We start from the raw sequence: 19123 nt of genomic DNA, 5'->3' as shown, positions 1-19123 counted from the left end.
GGGGAATGGCTTGGAAGGGAACTTGAAGGTAGTGATATTCCCCTGCATTTGCTGCCCTTGTCCTTCTGGATGGAAGTGTATGTGGGTTTGGAAGGTGCTGTGTGAGGATCTTTGGTGAATTTCTGCAGTGCGTCTTGGAGATCATACACACTGCTGCTACTCCGGTTCAGTGGCAGAGGGAGGGGGTGTTTGTGGATGCTGCTTTGTCCTGGATGGTGGCCAGCTTCTAGAGTGCTGTTGAAGCTGCACCCACCCAGGCACGTGGGAAGTATTCCATTCCATTCCTTCCTGATTTGTGCCTTGCAGATGGTGGGCAAGTGAGGTGAGTTACATTCCTCTTGTATTCCTAGTCTCTTGTCTCTTTGTCTCTTCATTGTCAATTTGTATATTTCCTTTTACTTTGTCTTACTTGACATTATTCTCATATATCTGGACTAATAGCCTCTTTATTTGTGACATTTATTTCCTTCAGTAATATTATCTGTCTGTGGCTGTTCCTCATTAATTGGTTGAAGTGCTAGTCTGACTGTTGTGTTTGCATCTTGAAGCACTATAGAGTATTTAAGTTTCTTTGGCAGTTTTTTGTACTAAAGAATCTCCAGTCATATGTGAGTTCCACCTGTGAATGTCAGTCTCCCCAGGTTTTGATTCCAAGACAAAACTATCTTTTATATGCAGTGCTCCTTGACCTGACCTCAGTGCCCTGCTCAGCTGCTACCCTGCCCACCCAGCACCTTGTACCTATCTTTTTCACACTGATTCATTAAAACACTTTAAATGTTCCAAAACTTCTGAGTATTTGTGAATAAAGAGTTGGGTCAATGCAGTATTTAGTACCATAAAATGGGATATGTGACTTTGCATCCGTGACAATCCTGTCCTATAGAGTCGGACTCTGATCTTAGGTACAGTGCATATTTCTATAGATGCTGGGTTCACAAGTGCTGTAGCAAAACAAGGGAGCAAGAACAAAATTCTATTAAAGGGTAGCCATTCTCCCAACATTCAGCCTGTTGACTCCAACCTGTGTACGTGTGCACATGACTCCTTAATTTTCACACTCTCCACTTGATACAGTACTTTGTCCACACTTGAGCCTTGGCAGCCACAGCAGACCCCCATTCTGTTCCCTGTCCTTGGTAAATTGCCCCTCTCTGAGTTGTCGAATGGATTAGTGTGTTCCGTGTAGGTTTGGAAGGAGGAACATGGAGCAGTGAAGGAGGTAGAATGATTTGTAAAAAGGGATCAAGATGTTCAGTTTACTTGAGACTGAAGGAGATACTCTGTATAATTGACTGGATGCGAGTATGCAATTTTAGCTGAGCAGGTCACTCAGGTGGTCCATCGTTTGTTGTAGGTTCGACTAAAGAGTCAGGAGAGCTGATGGAGTGAATCACCTGCTGGTGTTGGGAGCTGTTGGCATTGGAACCTATAGATGATGGATTGAGAGGGGAATTGTCACTTGCCGTATTTGCCTTTGTTATTGGACTAAAGATTAACACTTAGACTTTAATAATTCTGCACTCCTAGAGGCAATATTTTTCCTCAACAGTCAGCTAACAGTCTGGGACCATTCTTGGTTGAAGTACAGGTTAGCTGTCATGAACTTTACATCCAATCCCAGAGTTGGCAGGTGATGGAGGAGATGTGTTAGTGGGTGGGATAATAGACAGTACAGCACAGTACAGTGTTGCAGATACTGAAAGGCACTGTTTGCAAGAAGCTCAGAAGCCACAGCAGTGGCAATATGTTCAGAAAGCTTGCAGCTGATTAAGTTGAGTGATTTTAATAAAGAGGGGAAGCCAATAGCTAAAGCTGAGGAGGTGAGGAAATTGGTTGTTTATTTTGAAAAGTACGCTGTTGATTCATTTATCAAGGACACAAATGCTAACAAAACAGCAGCAGAGATGGCACACCCCTCGTGGGAGAGTGAGGATAATACCAGTCGACTGCAACAGGATGAAGATATGCAAGTTGAGTAGGCCAATATAAACAAATTTTAAGATGAAATGCGAGGTAATGCATTTTGAGGAAAGGAAGAGACAGACAGTATCAATTTAATGCAAAAGTGTGTGTAGAGCCAGGTACCCATGGTTTGACCTACGTTTAAGGTAGTAAGACATCCTGTGAAAGTGCTCAGCAAAGCATCTGGCATCTAAGGCTTCATAAATAGATGCACTAAGTCTAACTGCAAAGGTTATCAATGCTTCTTGATAAGAAGAGACATTGAAGGTTTTTGTCTCCAGCTCATCAGAACAAATGCGAAGGATACTGAACTTCAAACAATCACAGCGGGTTATAGTATAGCAAAACAGCCGGTGCTGATTAGTTGGCGAGTCGAATCTAATTGGTTCTGGTGTTGATGTGGAGAAAACTGTGACATACTATAGGTTCCCCAAACTCCTGGACCATCCCACAAAGGTACGAGGATTGCACACATTTCTTCTGTTTTGAGAGACAGGTCAGTATTTGTTGCCTCTATCAAACGGAAGTGAATCATATAAGAATACAACTGATTATCTTAACTTGGTCATTAGTCTAACTGTTAGCATATTCTGGATTGTTCAACATTTTACTGCAATCACAGGATCACTTCGCAGGATCACTTCACAGGCCATGCTTTGTTCTGGGTCGCATAAGCGTGGGCTAGTTGAATACTGTCTGTCCTGTGCCTGAAGGAGCGTGCTGTTTGATTTGATCAACCAATCCTGCTATGTACAGTCTGTATACCTAGCATTGTGCTAGCATGGAAATTACTACATAATGTCGCTTAATTATGTGGAAGACAGAAAATTGTTTCAGACTGGTGACTGCATCCTGTTGAAGTATGTTGCTCCTGTTTCTACTGTACAGGAGCAAAATGCTTCAACATGTTCACATTCTTGAGATATTTTGAGAATATGTTCTAGGGTAGTTTGAGGTGGAGGAGACATTTTTCAAGTTTGGAAGTGACTGCCTTTGGTTTCTTTGTGAGTTTGAGCTCTTTGTATTGAGCAGTTACACAATCAGGATAGCCATTGTCCTGCACAGAAGTTGTTCATGCCCTATTTCTAAGATGCTGATACAACAAATCCTCTGGTACATAAAAGTATTCAGATCCTAACATGTATGTTGACCAGTGATGGTGGGTATTTGATAGACAGCTGGAGTGAACTCATTAACACATTTCTCGAGTAGCACGTTGAGAAAAGAGAGTGTATTAGAATATTCTAAGGTGAATTGGTGCGTAGGAGGGAGTGTAGTAGCTGTGTAGACAGAGACCTTAGTGACTAGTTGGTAACTCGAAGCAGTTTGCCCAGTTAGTTTGTCCAGTAATTCATTGTGTGATTGCAACATAGAACTCCGTGAGTCTGCAATATTCCATCACATTGCTGTTGTGAATTTGAGTTATGATCCAGACTGCCAATTTTCTCTTCTCTGGTTTTTACAGGCACTCTGGCCACGCCAGCTGTTACTGAGAAAGGGAGTTGTTTTCGATCAAAGCAAATTTCCTCACCATCAAAACATCGGGACTCTGCTACACTGGTGTGCTCAACAACAATGGCCACTGAAGATAAAAAATCTGAGTCAGAGTGCACAAAAACACAGTCAATACCTTCTTCCTCTAATCAAAACAAGGTGAATTGTGGAAGATGTTTGCTAGGGCACTTTAGATGCTAATTTGTTTCGCCATAGCTATGTGGCCAGCATGTTCAGTTTATTCAAAGGATCAGGCAATAGTCTGGAAATGCTATAACTCTAGTACGTCGGATGGATCAGATTTGTCCAATGTATACAGGAGGGTTTCCTGACACAGTATGTAGAAGGTCCGATAAAACGAGAGGCCACATTGGACCTGGTACTTGGTAATGAACCAGGCCAGGTGTTTGATTTAGTTATAGGTGAGCACTTTGGAGAGAGTGACCATAATTCAGTTACGTTTAGTTGAGTCATGGAAAGGGATAGGTACATGCCACAGGTCAAGAGTTATCGATGGGGCAAGGGCAATTATAATGCGATTAGGCAAGAATTAGGATGCATACAATGGGGGAGCAAAATGCAGGGGATGCAGACAATGGAAATGTGGAGCTGGTTTAAGGAACAGATATTGCGTGTCCTTGATAGGTATGTCCCTGTCAGGCAGGGAGGAAGTGATAAGGTAAGGGAACCGTGGTTTACTACAGAAATTGCATCTCTTGTTAAGCAGAATGATGATGAGACAAGGTAGTTCAGATGAGGGATGGAGAGTTACAGATCAACTCGGAAGGATTTAAAGAGAGAATTAAGAAGAGCAAAGAGAGGACACGAGCAGTCTTTAGCAAATAGAATAAAGGAGAGCCCTAAAGCTTTCTATAGGTATGTGAGGAATAAAAGGATGACTAGGGTAGGAATGGGGCCAGTCAAAGACAGAAGAGGGAAGTTGAGTGTGGATCCTGTGGAGATCGGAGAGGTGCTAAATGAACATTTCTCATCTGTGTTTACTCAGGAAAAGGAGAATATTGTAGAGGAGAAGAATGAGGTATGAGGGTGGCATGGTGATTAGCACTGCTGCCTCTCAGCACCAGGGTCCCAGCTTTGATTCCAGCCTCGGAAGACTCTTTGTGTGGAGTTTGCACATTCTCGCCGTGTCTGCGTAGGGTTTCTCCGGTTTCCTCCCACAGTCCAAAGATGTGCAGGTTAGGTGAATTGACCATGCTAAATTGCCCATAGTGTTAGGTGCATTAGTCAGAGGGAAATGGGTCTGGGTGGGTTACTCTTTGGAGGGTTGGTATGGACTTGTTGGGCTGAAGGGCCTGTTTCCACACTGTAGGGAATATAATCTAATGAGATATTAGACTAGAAAGGATTGAGGTTAGTTATGAACAGGTGTTATCGACTCGAGGAGGAGTGAAGTAGAGAAGCCCCCTGGGCCTGATGGGATTTATCAGAGGATTCTCTGGGAAGCTAGGGAGGAGATAGCAGAGCCTTCGGCTTTGATATTTGAGTTGTCATTGTCTACAGGTTTAGTACCAGAGGACTGGGGGTTTGCAAATGTTATGCCCTTGTTCACGAAGGGCAATAGAGATGATCCAGGTAGTTATAGACCAGTAAGTCTGTCTTCTGCTGTAGGAAAGGTTTTGGAAAGGATTATAAGAGATAAGATTTATAATCATCGAGCAAGCAATAATTTGACTTGGATAAACTGCAGAACTGGACTGAGGGGTGGCAAATGGAGTTCAATGCAGCTGAATGTGAGGTGATGCACTTTAGGAATAACAGGAAGGCAGAGTACTGGGTCAGTGGGAAGATTCTTGGTAGTGTGGATGTGCAGAGGGAGCTTGGAGTCCATGTGCATCGATCCCTGAAAGTTGCCACCCAGGTTGATAGTGCTATTAAGAAGGCATACGGTGTGTTAGGTTTCATTGTAGAGGGGTTGAGTTCCGGAGCCGCAATATCATGCTGCAACTATACAAAGCGCTGGTGTGGCCCCACTTGGAATATTGTGTGTGGTTCTGGTCGCCATATTTCGGGAAGAATATGGAAGCATTGAAAAAGGTGCAGAGGAGATTTGCCAGGTCTGGAGGGAAGGTCTTATGAGGAAAGGCTGAGAGATTTAAGTCTGTTCTGATTAGGTTAAATTACTTAGTGTGGAAACAGGCCCTCCAGCCCAACAAGTCCACACTGACCCTCTGAAGAGCCACCCACCCAGACTCATTCCCCTACATTTACCCCTTCACCTAACACTACGGGTAGTTTAGCATGGCCAATTCACCTAACCTGCACATTTTTGGATTGTGGGAGGAAACCCACGCAGACACGGGGAAAATGTGCAAACTCCACACAGACAGTTTCCTGAGGCAGGAATTGAACCTGGAGGTCCCTGGTACTGTGAGGCAGCAGTGCTAACCACTGAGCCACCATGCCGCCCATGAAAGAACAAGGCTAAGAGGGGATTTGAAAGGGACATACGAGATGATCAGAGGATTGGGAGAGTCTTTTTCCGAGGATGATGACGTGTGCTTGTATGCGGGGGCATAACTATAAATTGAGGGGTGATAGATTTCAGACAGATGTCAGAGGCAGGCTCTTTACTCAGAGAGTGGAAAGGGCGTGGAATGCACTACCTGCTCATGTAAGTCAACTCAGCCACAGGGAGATTTAAACAATCCTTGGATAAGCACATGGATGATGATGGGATAGTGTAGGGGGAGGCGAGCTGAGAATAGTTTACAGATTGGCACAACGTTGAGGGCCGAAGGGCCTGTTCTGCACTGTATTGTTCTATGTTCTATAGTCACAGACCTAAAACATTTACTGTATCTTCCTCACACTAAACAGATGCTGCCGAAACTACTGACTTTTTTTTTCCCAGCATTTTCTGTTTTAATTCCGTTAGAAGTATGTTGTTTCAAACTCCATTCCAGAGAATCAGCCTATGATTTCTATTGGGCCATCAGTCAGTGACCAAAATTGCCATTTCCATTGCTGATGGTTTCTGGCATCTAGTGGAAAGTTGAATTGCTAAGCTTATTTAATTGTACTTATTTGGTCCTGTAATCTAGGCATTGCTGGCTGCGTCAGTATTCATTGCCTGTTTCTAATTGCTGCTTGAGAAGGTGATGGTGAGTTGTTGCCTTCAACTGGTGTCCTCTCTGTGCTGTAGGCGGGTGTGTAATGTAGATAGGGAGGGAATTCCAGGATTTTGACCCAGCACCACTGAAGGAGCATGATAATATTTCCAAGTCAGGATGCTAAGTGACTCGGAGGGGAATTTGCAGGTGGTGGTGGCATTTCTTCATATCTGCTGCCCTTGTCCTTCTAAGTGGAAGTGGTCGTGGGTTTGGAAGGAGCTGTCTAAGGATCCATAGTGAATTTCTGCAGTGGATCTTGTAGGTGGTACTCACTCCTGCTGCTGAGCATCAGTGATGGGAGTAGTGTCAATCAAGCATTATATAACAATCTCTTTTTTTTTTGTTTAAATAACAGCCTTCTGCAGTGAAACCAAATTATACCTTGAAGTTCACACTGGCTGGACATACCAAGGCTGTGTCATCAGTGAAGTTCAGTCCAAATGGAGAATGGCTGGCAAGTTCCTGTAAGTAGATCTGTCACATTACTCGTTTATCTCGCGAGAGAGTATGTAGTGTCAGTTTTGATCACCAGGAATCCATCCCAGCAGACAGTAGCTAAACACCATGCTCATTGTGGCAAGATGCTAGCGACAACATGACTGAATCCCGAATGCATAGTGTGGTGAGTGAACTTATTCCCCTCATCACCTGCCCTTCCTGTCTTGCGCACTTTCTCCTTTCTCACCCCTTATCCCAATTGCCTGGTTTGTTGACTTTTAGGGTGACGCTGGTTCAGTGGTTAGCATTACAGCCCACAATGCCAGGGACCCAGGTTTGATTCCAGTCTCTGGTGACTGCGCAAACTCCATACAGACATTCTCCCTGTGTCTGAGTGGGTTTCATCTGGGTCTTCCGGTTTCCCCCAAAAATCCATTGATGAGCAGGCTAGGTGGATTGGCCATGGGAAATGCAGGGTTACGGGGATGGGCCATAGGGGTGGTTCTGATTTGAATGGCAGAAGAAAGAACTGGAGGCGATTGATGACCAAGCTCATGTCTTTCATACAGCATTGGATTCACTAAGCAGGACAGTTCTCTGGCCCGATGTCAATGAAGGTTGCTCTATCTCAAAGCTGAAGTTTTTTTTTGTCTTGCTCCACAGCTGCTGACAAACTGATTAAAATCTGGGGTGCTTATGATGGCAAGTTTGAGAAGACCATATTAGGACACAAACTGGTGAGTGTGGAAAGTACAAATGCTGTCATTTTCTGCCTCCTGTGACCCACACTCAATGGCTATTATTGAGAACTCGCTTAAAAAGACCAAAGCAATGTCTTACCTGAACCTGCTCTCGTGAGAAAGGTGTTGTTGGCCTGAACTTAGCTGAGCTGATTCACCCTTGTCTCCAGCTCTGTTCCTTCTGTTGATTTAAACTCAATATTTGATTTCATACTGCATTGTAGCTGAGGGTGAGCCCTGTTATCTAGATGAGAGTGGTGCTGGAAAAGCACAGCAGGTCAGGCAGCATCCGAGGAGCAGCAAAATTGGCTTTTACCCGAAATGTCGATTTTCCAGCTCCTCAGATGCTGCCTGACCTGCTGTGCCTTTTCAGCACCACTCTGATCTTGACTGTAATCTCCAGCATCTTCAGTCCCCACCTCCGTCCTGGTATCTGGATGTTAAACTGGTACTCTGTCCTGCTTGGTGGATATGCAAGATCCCACAGCACTCCTGGGGAGTGTTCTTCCTGCAGTGCTGACCAGCATGTAGCGCAAGACTGAAAATACAGTAGGGTTAGACAACGCAGGCAGAGATAAATTTGGAACAATTGCACCTGTGCCAGTTGTTAGTGAGTGCTGTTCAGGTAGTTCCCCCCCCCCCCCCCCCCCCCCCCGCTGTTTCCATAATCCTTTGCTTTGATTTAGAATTAGTTTTTAACTAAATAGCTCCAACACCCTTTCAGACAGCACAATCCACACAACATCAACTGACTCAAAAGTTCATCTCCCCTCCATTTTCGTTTGTGCCAGTTTACCATAAAGCTGAGTCTTTTCCTGATTGATGGAAAGTGTTCCCCTATCTATTCTGTAAAAGCTCATCATTAGTTTGAATGCTTTAACTAAAGACGTCTCTGCAGGAGTTCCTCAGGTTAGCGTCTCTCATCCAACCATCTTCAGCTGCTCCATCAATGAACTTCACTCCATTGTAAGATCAGAAGTCTGGATGTTTAATTGCACAATGTTCAGCACCATTCGCAAATCGTCCGATGCTAAAGCAGTCCGTGCTCGAGCCTTGAAGAAGAGGGGCCCCGGGGAAAGTGGTGGTGGCCGGTACAATTACAATATTTAAAAGCTGTTAGGACAGATACATTTTACAAAGGTTTAAAGCGATATGGACCAATCACAGGCAAACGTTCAGTTTGGAAAACCTGTTCAGCATGGCTAAGTTAGACTGAGGGATGCTTCCATGTTGTATGACTCAGACTCTTCAGTCACCTCAGTTTCTCTGTTCTAAGGAAGACCACATAGGCCTATCCAGTCTTTCCTCATGCCTGCAGTTCTCAAGTCCTGGCATAATTCTTTTAAATCTCCTTTGAATACTCTCTAAAGAAATTGTTTTTGCTGTAACGTGGTGACTAGAACAGCACACAAGTACACAAAGGTCCAGCACTAACCTAGCCAGTGTCTTGTACGTTTTCTGACATTGTATCCCACCTCTGATATTCAATACTTTGCCCAATGCATTTAACATCATTGTGAGGGTACCTACACCAAATGGACTGCAGTTGTTCGAGAAGGCAGCTGACGACCTTCTCTTGCGGGGTGACCGATTGCCAATAAATGCTGGTCCAGCCTGTGATGTTCGCATTCTATGAGTGAATAAATTAAAATACTTAGACCACAAGCTGCAATGAATCCAATCCTGAGTCCTGTGGAAAACCTTTGGAAGAATATAATTGAGCATTGTTCAAGCGCTGTAATTTTTCTGACCAGTCTACCATGTGGGAGCTCAAAATGTCTTACTAAAATCCATGTGGACAACATCCAGTGCGGTCCCTTTATCAATCCTCCTGGGTGCTTCCACAAAACATTGTCAACAAGAGCTGACCTTCCCTTAACAAAACCATGCTGACTATCCCTCATTAATTCATGACTTTCTATGTAATAAGTAATCTTATCTCTCGGGATAGACTCTAGCAATTTGCCCACTGCCGCTGTCAGACTGACAAGCCTATAATTATTTGGCCTATCCCTGTCACCCTTTTTAAGCAATGGTGCAATGTTTGCAGATCTCCAATCCTCCGGTACCTCACCAGTATCTAGTGAAGATTGGAAACTTGTGCTCTGGGGATCTGCTTTTTCCTCCCTGGCATCCTTTAACAGTCTAGGATACCACTTGGAGATCAGTCAGTCACATATTTCCCTCCTCATTCTGCTTTTTGTGAATATTTTTCACTTCTCTTGAATGAGAATGTCTGCCTCACCTCATAATTTTGTCTCTGTCTTCACAAAAGAAAGAACCTGCCTACATCTTCTGCATCCACCTTCAAATTACCATGTACATCCTAGACTTGCCTTTGTTGCCAGCCAATATTTGTTTTATGTTTCCTGTATTTAGGTTCATAATTTTCTTCTTTATTTCAACTTGTGCTTGCTGAAACTTGAAAGCTTTTTAAAGTATTATCTGTTAGGATTGTCATAGGATATATTTTGCCAGATTCATTTCTGCCAGATTGTCTCTCAGTTTTGATAAGTCTGCTTTCCCCTAATTTAGAATAGATTCTCCTGTTCTTTGTCTTTTTCCATCATGATGTTAAATCTAAATCATAATTCTGGAATGGGATAAATTCTAAGGATTGGTTCTGTTTCCTTTAAGACATAGAACAGTACAGCGCAGAACAGGCCCTTCGGTTTGTTACACCGACTTGTGAACTATTCTCAGCTCGTCCCCCTACACTATCCCATCATCATCCATGTGCTTATCCAAGGATTGTTTAAATCTCCCTAATGTGGCTGCGTTGATTACATTGGCAGGTAGGGCATTCCACACCCTTACCACTCTCTATGTAAAAATCCTGCCTCTGACATCTGTCTGAAATCTATCACCCCTCAATTTGTAGTTACGTCCCCTCGTACAAGCTGACATCATCATCCTTGGAAAAAGACTCTCCCTGTCTACCCTACCTAATCCTCTGAAAATCTCGTATGTCTCTATCAAATCCCCTCTTAGCCTCCTGCTCTCCAATGAGAACAGACCCAAGTCTCTCAGCCTTTCCTCACAAGACCTTCCCTCCAGACCAGGCAACATCCTGGTAAATCTCCTCTGCACCTTTTCCAATGCTGCCACATCCTTCCCAAAATATGGCAACCAGAACTATACACAATATTCCAAGTGCAGCCGACCAGCGCTTTGTATAGTTGCAGCATGAGATTGCAGCTCCGGAACTCAATCCCTCTACGAATAAAACCTAACACACCGCATGCCTTCTTAACAGCACTATCAACCTGGGTGGCAACTTTCAGGGATCTACATGCATGGACTCCAAGCTCCCTCTGCACATCCACGCTACCAAGAATCTTCCCATTGACCCAGTACTCTGCCTTCCTGTTATTCTTCCCAAAGTGAATCGCCTCACATTTAGCTGCATTGAACTCCATTTGCCACCTCTCAGCCCAGTTCTGCAGTTTATCCAAGTTCCCCTGCAACCTGTAACATTCTTCCAAACTGTCCACTACTCCACTGACTTTAGTGTCAACTGCAAACTTACTAATCCATCCATCTATGCCTGCATCTAAGTCATTGATAAAAATGACAAACAGCAGTGGTCCCAAAACAGATCCTTGTGGCACACCACTTGTAGCCAGACACCAGGCTGAATATTTTCCATCAACCACACTCGCTGCCTTCTTTCAGAAAGCCAGTTTCTAATCCACACTGCTCAAATATCCTCAACTCCATGCGTCTGCATTTTCTCCAACAGCCTACCATATGGAACCTTATCAAAGGCTTTACTGAAGTCCATGTATACCACGTCAACTGCCCAACCCTCATCTACATGCTTGGTCACCTTCTCAAAAAACTCAATGAGGTTTGTGAGACACGACCTGCTCTTGACAAAACCACGTTGACTATTTGAAATCAAATTGTTGCTTGCTCGATGATTATAAATCTTATCTCTTATAATCCTTTCCAAAACCTTTCCTACAGCAGAAGTAAGGCTCACTGGTCTATAATTACCTGGGTCATCTCTACTGCCCTCCTTGAACAAGGGCATAACATTTGCAATCCTCCACTCCTCTGGTACTAAACCTGTAGACAATGATGACTCAAATATTAAAACCAAAGGCTCTGCTATCTCCTCCCTAGCTTCCCGGAGAATCCTCTGATAAATCCCATCCGGCCCAGGGGACTTGTCTGCTTCCACTCCTAGAATCGACAACACCTGTTCATAACTAAATCCTTTCTAGTCTAATATCTCATACCTCATTCTTCTCCTGTGCAATATTCTCCTTTTCCTGAATGAAAACCAATGAGAAATGTTCATTTAGCACCTCTCTGATCTCCACACGGTCCACACTCAACTTCCCACATCTGTCTTTGACTGGCCCTATTCCTAGCTTAGTTATCCTTTTGTTCCTCACATACCTATAGAAAGCTTTAGGGTTCTCCTTTGTTCTATTTGCTAAAGGCTGGTCAAGTCCTCTCTTTGCTCTTCTCAATTCTCTCTTTAAATCCTTCTGAGCTGATCTCTAACTCTCCATCGCCTCATCTGTACCATCTTGCCTCATCAACACATAAGCCTCCTTCTTCTGCTTAACAAAAGATGCAATTTCTGTAGGAAACCACGGTTCCCTTACCTTATCACTTCCTCCCTGCCTGACAGGGACATACCTATCAAGGACACGCAATATCTGTTCCTTAAACCAGCTCCACATTTCCATTGTCACCTTCCTCTGCATTTTGCTCCCCCATTGTATGCATCCTAATTCTTGCCTAATCGCATTATAATGGTCTTTGCCCCATCGATAACTCTTGACCTGTGGCATGTACCTGTCTCTTTCCATGGCTCAACTAAACGTAACTGAATTATGGTCACTCTCTCCAAAGTGCTCACCTACAAGTAAGTCCGACATCTGGCCTGGTTCATTACCTTTGGTGCCTAACTATTTGTAATGTTTAAGCGGAAGATTTTCCTGCTCCTCCTGATGTCATTTGATATCCACATAGATCACGATAACTGGATTCTTCCCCTCTCCCTAAACTGCTGTCCAGCTCTGAGCTGATGGGCTGAACCCTGGTATAACATAGTTTTTTGGGCTTGTTCTGTGAAGCAGCAAGTGGAGTAAAGTATCCCCGACTATCACTGATGACCTTTTTCTCCTTCTACTTGAATCAGTTCCTGTGCCAGAGTGCCATGATAAGGTTAGTCCAACCTCCCTGTGTTCCTCCCCTTCATCCACACAAGCTGAGAGAACCTCCAACCTGTTGGGCAATTGTAAACACCGGGCCTCTTGCCCGGTCTCTCAATCACACCCCTCCTTCCTTGACCATTAATGAAATCAGAAGATTTCTAATGCAAAATATATTCCTGACAGAATTTCCAGTCGTTGACCTGCTGTTGTGGCCATTGTAGTTCTATGGCCAGTCCAGTTCAGTTTGCAGTCACTGGTCCCTCAGAGGATATTGCTGGTGTCCCTTGTTTCTCTTATCTGTTTCATTGTGGTCCCCTATCCCCAGCCACATTAGTCCAGTCCCTCTGCCACTTGATGATTGTATTAATGTTTTCATTTTCCGAGCACAGTTTGTTTGCTAGGTGTTGTCCTGTGCTGCTGACCAATGTCAGTGGACGTGAAGTGCACTGGCCGAGATGTGGGAATTTGAATGTTGGAAGGTTCTATCAATGGTTTTCCCTTTGCCAGTATGGAATCCAGTTACTCTCTCAAGTAAGATACAGGGATGTGCTCACTGTTTGTAATCTGGTTTGAAACAGGGAATCTCAGACGTTGCCTGGTCCACAGATTCAAACCTGCTGGTGTCTGCTTCAGATGATAAAACCCTCAAAATTTGGGACGTGAATTCGGTAAGTGAGCCAGTTGGTTTTGGTAATGTGATACGGTGAGGGGATTTAGTTGGAAATCTCTGTTTGCTCTTTGACCTGGGATGACTGAAGAGAAGGCTCATCACTGAGGGGGCACTGCACCAGAAGATGTTTGTATCATCACAGGTATAAAAGTTGTCACATCACCATTCTTGAGGAGGAGCATGGAAGGGTTTCTCGATGTCCTAACCAGTGTTTATTCACCAGCAAGGTGCATCCTTAGCCCCCTGCTGTACTCCCTGCACACCCATGGCTGTGTAGTCAAATTCCGAACAAATGCGACATAAACGTTTGCTGACAACATGGCGGGACGGATATCAAACAACAACAAAACAGAAAGGAGATAGAGGATTTGGTAATGCTGTGCAATGAGAAGAACCTCTTAACATCGGCAGCACTAAAGAACTGATCATTCCGAAAGAAAGGCGGAGTGCGTGTTCCTTTGACAACAATGGAGCTGAGGTTGAGAGGATGGAGAGCATCAAGTTCCTGGGAATGAAAATAACCGACAAGCTGTCCTGGGCTTCCCACATAGATGCAACGGTCAAGAAAGCACAACAACACTTTTTCCTCAGGTGGCTCCGGAAATTTGGCATGTCCATAAGGACCATCCCCAATTTTTACAGACGAACCATTGCAAGCATTCTGTCTGGGTGCATAATGGCCTGGTACGGCAACTGCTCTGTCCAGAACCATAGGAAACTTAAGAATGTTGTTTGCGCAGCACAGATATCGTGGAAGCCAACCCCCCGTCTGTGGACTGCATTGATGTGGCTTGTTGCCGCTGAAAGGCTGCCAACATCTTTCAAAGACCCATCACACCCCAATAATGCTCTCGTTGCAATTACAGAAACGTGGCTCAGGGATGGACAGGACTGGTAGCTTCATGTTCCAGGATACAAATGCTACAGGAAAGAGAGTAGGGGGAGTGACATTTTTTGGTAAGGGATAGCATTGTGGCTATACTTAGGAAGGATATTCCTGGGAATACACCCAGGGTGGTTATTTGTGTGGAACTGAGAAATAAAGGGATGATGACCTTACTGGGGTTGTATTATAGACACTCCCAATAGTCAGCGAGAAATTGAGAAACAAATTTGAAAGGAGATCTTAGTTATTTATAAGAATAATAGGGTGGTTATGTTGGGGGATTTTAATTGCCAAGCGTAGACGAGGACTGCCATAGTGTTAACGATGGAGAGTAAGTTATGGAGTGTGCACAAGACAATTTTCTGATTCAGTTTGTGGATGTACCGACTAGAGAAGGTGCAAAACTTGACCTACTCTTGGGAAATAAGGCAGGGCTGAGGTGACTGAGGTGTCAGTGGGGGAGCACTTTGGGACCAGCAACCATAATTCTATTAGTTTTAAAGTAGTGACGGGAGAGGATAGACTGGATCTAAAAGTAGAAGTTCTATATTGGAGGACAGCTAATTCTGGTGGTATTAGGCAAGAACTTTGAAAAGTGAATTAGGGTGGATGTTTGCAGGTAAAGGAAGAGCTGGAAAATGTGATGCCTTTAAAAATGAGAGAACGAGAGTCCAGAGACAGGATATTGCTGTTAGGATGAAGGGCAAGGATGGTAGATGTAGAGAATGCTGGATGACTAAAGAAATTGAGGTTTTGGTTAAGAAAAAGAAGGAAGCACGTGTCAGGTACAGACACCGAGAACAAGTGAATCCTTACAGTATAAAGGCAGTCGGAGTATACTGCAGGGTGAATTCAGGAGGGCAGAAAGGAGACCTGAGAGAGCTTTGGCTAATAGAGTTAAGGAGAATCCAAAGGAATTCTGTCAAGGACAAAAGGGTAATTAGGGAGAGAATAGGACCCCTCAGAGATCAGCAAGGCAGTCTTTGTGCGGAACAGCAGGAGATGGCGGAGATACTGAATATTTTGCATCATTGTTTATTGTGGAGAAGGATATGGAAGAGAGAGAATGTGGGGAAATAGATGGTGACATCTTGAAAAATGTCCATATTACAGAGGAGGGGTGCTGGATATCGTAAAGCACAAAAATGGATAAATCCCCAAGACCTGATCAGGTGTACTCTGTAGGAAGCTAGGAGAGTGATTGCTGGACCCCTTGCTGAGATATTTGTATCATCGATAGTCACAGGTGAGGTGCTGGAAGACGGAGGCTGGCTAACATGGTGCCTCTGTTTAAGAAAGTTGGTAAGCAAAATCCAGGGAACTACAGACCGGTAAGCCTGATATCAATGGTGGACAAGTTGTTGGAGGTAATCCTGAGGGACAGGAGTTACATGTACAGTAGCGCCTCGACATACGAACGACCCCGTTCACGAGCAAATCGGTTTATGAACAGGATTGTAAGTAAAATTTTGCTTCAAAGTACTTGCGAAATTCAAGGTACGAACGAAGATACAAACGCAAAAGGCCCGTGGTTTCATTGTCATTGTTCTGCTTTTCTACGCGTGCTTTGAACGCAAAAGCTCTTGGGCCCCGCGTGGTCTCATTCAGTTCATCTTTGGCGTGCGCGCATTGTGAATATCCAACGTCCAAGCATTCTTATGCTTTTTTTTGTGTTTTGCATTAAATTTGCCCTCATTATGGCTCCCAAGAAAGTGAAAAGTGGTAGTGTTAGTGGTGTTAAGAAACCTAAAAGTATTACTGTAGAAACGGAGGAGGAAATAATAGCTAAACACGAGAATGGTGCTGGTGTATCTGATCTCGCTATGCAGTACAACATGGCGAAATAGACTGTACTATCCTAAAGAACAAAGAGGCACTAAAGGCAGCTGACATGGCTAAAGAAGTGACTATTTTAACGAAGCAAAGGCCTAAATTGTTATGTGAGGTTGAAAGTTGTTATTAGTTTGGATAAATCAGAAAGAGCTTGCTGGAGATAGTGTTAACGAGACTATAATCTGTGAGAAGGCTCTACACATACACCGTGATTTGTTGGCGACACCGCTGAGTGCAAGTACTGCCAACGTTGAAGAATTTAAAGCCAGCAGAGGCTGGTTTGACAAATTTCGTCGACGAACTGGAATCCATAGTGTAGTAAGGCATGGAGAAGCTGCTGGTTCGGACAAAAAGGCAGCGGAGGACTTTGTGAAGGAATTCAATAAGTTTGTCGAAGATGAAGATTATGTCTCACATCAAGTTTTTAACTGTGATGAAACTGGACTTTTCTGGAAAAAAAATGCCCAAAAACCTATATAACCAAAGAGAAGAAGGCACTACCGGGCCACAAACCAATGAAGGACAGGTTAACGCTTTTATTGTGAGCAAATGCAAGTGGGGATTGCAAGCTTAAGCCTCTATTAGTCTACCACTGAAAATCTTCGCGTTTTTAAACGCAATGATGTGTTGAAGGCTAAACTCCTGGTAATGTGGAGGGCAAATAACAAGGCTTGGGTCACGTGAATGATTTTTATGGAATGGTTGATGAAAGTTTTTGCACCAGCTGTCAAGGAATATCTTGAAACAAATAATTTGCCACTTAAGTGTCTTCTAGTAATGGACAATGTTCCTGCCCATCCCCCAAATTTGGAAGAAGCCTTGGACATCGAATACGACTTCATAAAAGTAAAGTTCCTTCCTCCCAACACCACTCCTCTCATCCAACCCATGGACCAGAATGTCATTGCAAATTTCAGAAAATTATATATGAAGGCTCTGTTCGCCAGGTGATTCCAGGTCACCAACGACACAGATTTGACCCTTGGTCAGTACTGGAAGAACCACTTCAATATCCTCCACTGCATAAGCGTTATTGATAAAGCATGGAACAGGGTCTCTTTCTGTACATTGCAGTCGGCCTGGAGAAAACTTTGGCCAGATTGTGTACCTGAGAGAGACCTAGAGGGTTTTGAGGAGGAGACATCAGTAATTGTAGTGAACGAGATTGTGACCCTGAGCCAAAATATGGGCTTGGAGGTCGATGAGGATGATGTGGCGGAGCTGGTGGAGGACCACAGACAAGAACTCAGCACAGAAGACCTTGTTGAATTGCAACAGGAGCAGGTGTGAAGGTTATGCAGCAGGAGCATTCTGGGGAGGTGGAAGAAGAGAGGGTAGATGTATCAAGTGTTCAAATCAAAGACATTTGTAGCAAATGGAGTGAAGTGCAGGCTTTTGTTGAGAGGCATCACCCTAATAAAACTGTGACCAACAGAGCAGTGAACATTTTAAATGACAATGTGATTTCCCATTTTCGGAAAATTCTGCAACAAAGTGAAAAACAAGTTTTTCTGGGTCGTTTTCTTGTGGCATCACCAACCTCCAAGAGACACAAAAAGAGAAAAGACTCCGGAAATATCCAAACAATGGGAAAATTGATTCAGTTCGCAAACTTTTCAGTTCGCGAACTGGGTCCCGGAACGGATTAAGTTCGTACGTTGAGGCGCTGCTGTATTTGGAAAGACAAGGACGAAATAGGGATAGTCAACGTGGCTTTGTGCATGGGAAATCATGTTTCCCTAACTCGATTGAGGTTTTTGAAGAAGTAATGAAGAGAATTGACGAGGGCAGAACAGTGGACGAGATCTATATGGACTTCAGTAAGGTGTTTGAGAATGTTCCTCGTGGTAGACTGGTTAGCAAGGTTAGATCCCATGGAATACAGGGAGAACTGTCTATTTAGATGTAGAACTGGCTCAAAGGTAGAAGACAGAGGATGGTGGGTGAGGGTTGCCTTTCAGACTGGAGGCCTGTGACCAGTGGTGGACCACAAGGAATGGATGCTTTTTGTCATTTACATAAATGTTTTGGATTTGAACACAGGAGGTACAGTTAGTAAGTTTGCAGATGACACCAAAATTGGAAGTGTGGTGGACAGTAAAAAAGGTTACCTCAGATTACAACAGGATTTTGATCAAACCGGCCAATGGGCTGAGAAGTGGCACATGAAGTTTACTTCAGATAAACGTGAGTGCTGCATTTTGGGAAAGCAAATCTTAGCAGGACTTACACACTTAATGGTAAGATCCTGGGGAGTGTTGCTGAACAGAAACTTTCGAGTACGGGTTCATAGTTGCTTGAAAATGGAGTCGCAGGTGGATAGGATAGTGAAGGCTTTTGGTATGCGTTCCTTTATTGGTCAGAGCATTGGATATAGGAGTTGGGAGGTCATGTTGCAGCTGTACAGGACATTTGTTAGGCCACTGTTGGGATATTGAGAGCAATTCTCATCTCCCTCCTATCGGAAAGATGTTGTGAAATTTGAAAGGGTTTCGAAAGAATTTACAAGAATGTTATCAGGGTTGGAGTGTTTGAGCTGTCTGGAGAGGCTGCTTTCCCTGGAGTGTCAGAGGTTGAGGTTTGTAAAATTATGAGGGACATGGATAGGATAAATAGACCAGGTCTTTTCCCTGGGGTGGGGGAGTGCAGAACTAGAGGGCATAGATTAAGGGTGAGAGGGGAAAGATATAAAAGAGATGTCAGGGGCAACTTTTCCGTATGTAGGTGGTGTATGGAATGAGCTGCCAGAGGACATGGTAAAGGCTGTTACACTTACACGTTAAATGCTTTTA

The 19123-nt window shown here is 43.9% G+C and overlaps 1 protein-coding gene across 2 annotated transcripts in view; it reads left to right on the top strand.

The window, feature by feature from the left end:
- Positions 1-19123, top strand: part of wdr5 (WD repeat domain 5) — a 65174-nt gene that overhangs the window by 12110 nt on the left and 33941 nt on the right. For both annotated transcript variants that reach the window (XM_060841677.1, XM_060841678.1), the window contains 4 exons: positions 3431-3618; positions 6946-7054; positions 7692-7765; positions 13521-13610. In XM_060841677.1, the coding sequence (XP_060697660.1) occupies positions 3541-3618; positions 6946-7054; positions 7692-7765; positions 13521-13610 (351 nt within the window). In that variant the 5' untranslated portion in view covers positions 3431-3540. The remainder of the gene's footprint in view (positions 1-3430; positions 3619-6945; positions 7055-7691; positions 7766-13520; positions 13611-19123) is intronic.

This window comes from Hemiscyllium ocellatum, chromosome 21 (assembly GCF_020745735.1).
Source record: "Hemiscyllium ocellatum isolate sHemOce1 chromosome 21, sHemOce1.pat.X.cur, whole genome shotgun sequence".
Lineage (NCBI taxonomy): Eukaryota > Metazoa > Chordata > Chondrichthyes > Orectolobiformes > Hemiscylliidae > Hemiscyllium > Hemiscyllium ocellatum.
Note: the sequence above shows the minus strand (reverse complement) of the source record. Positions and strands in the feature narration are given on the sequence as shown.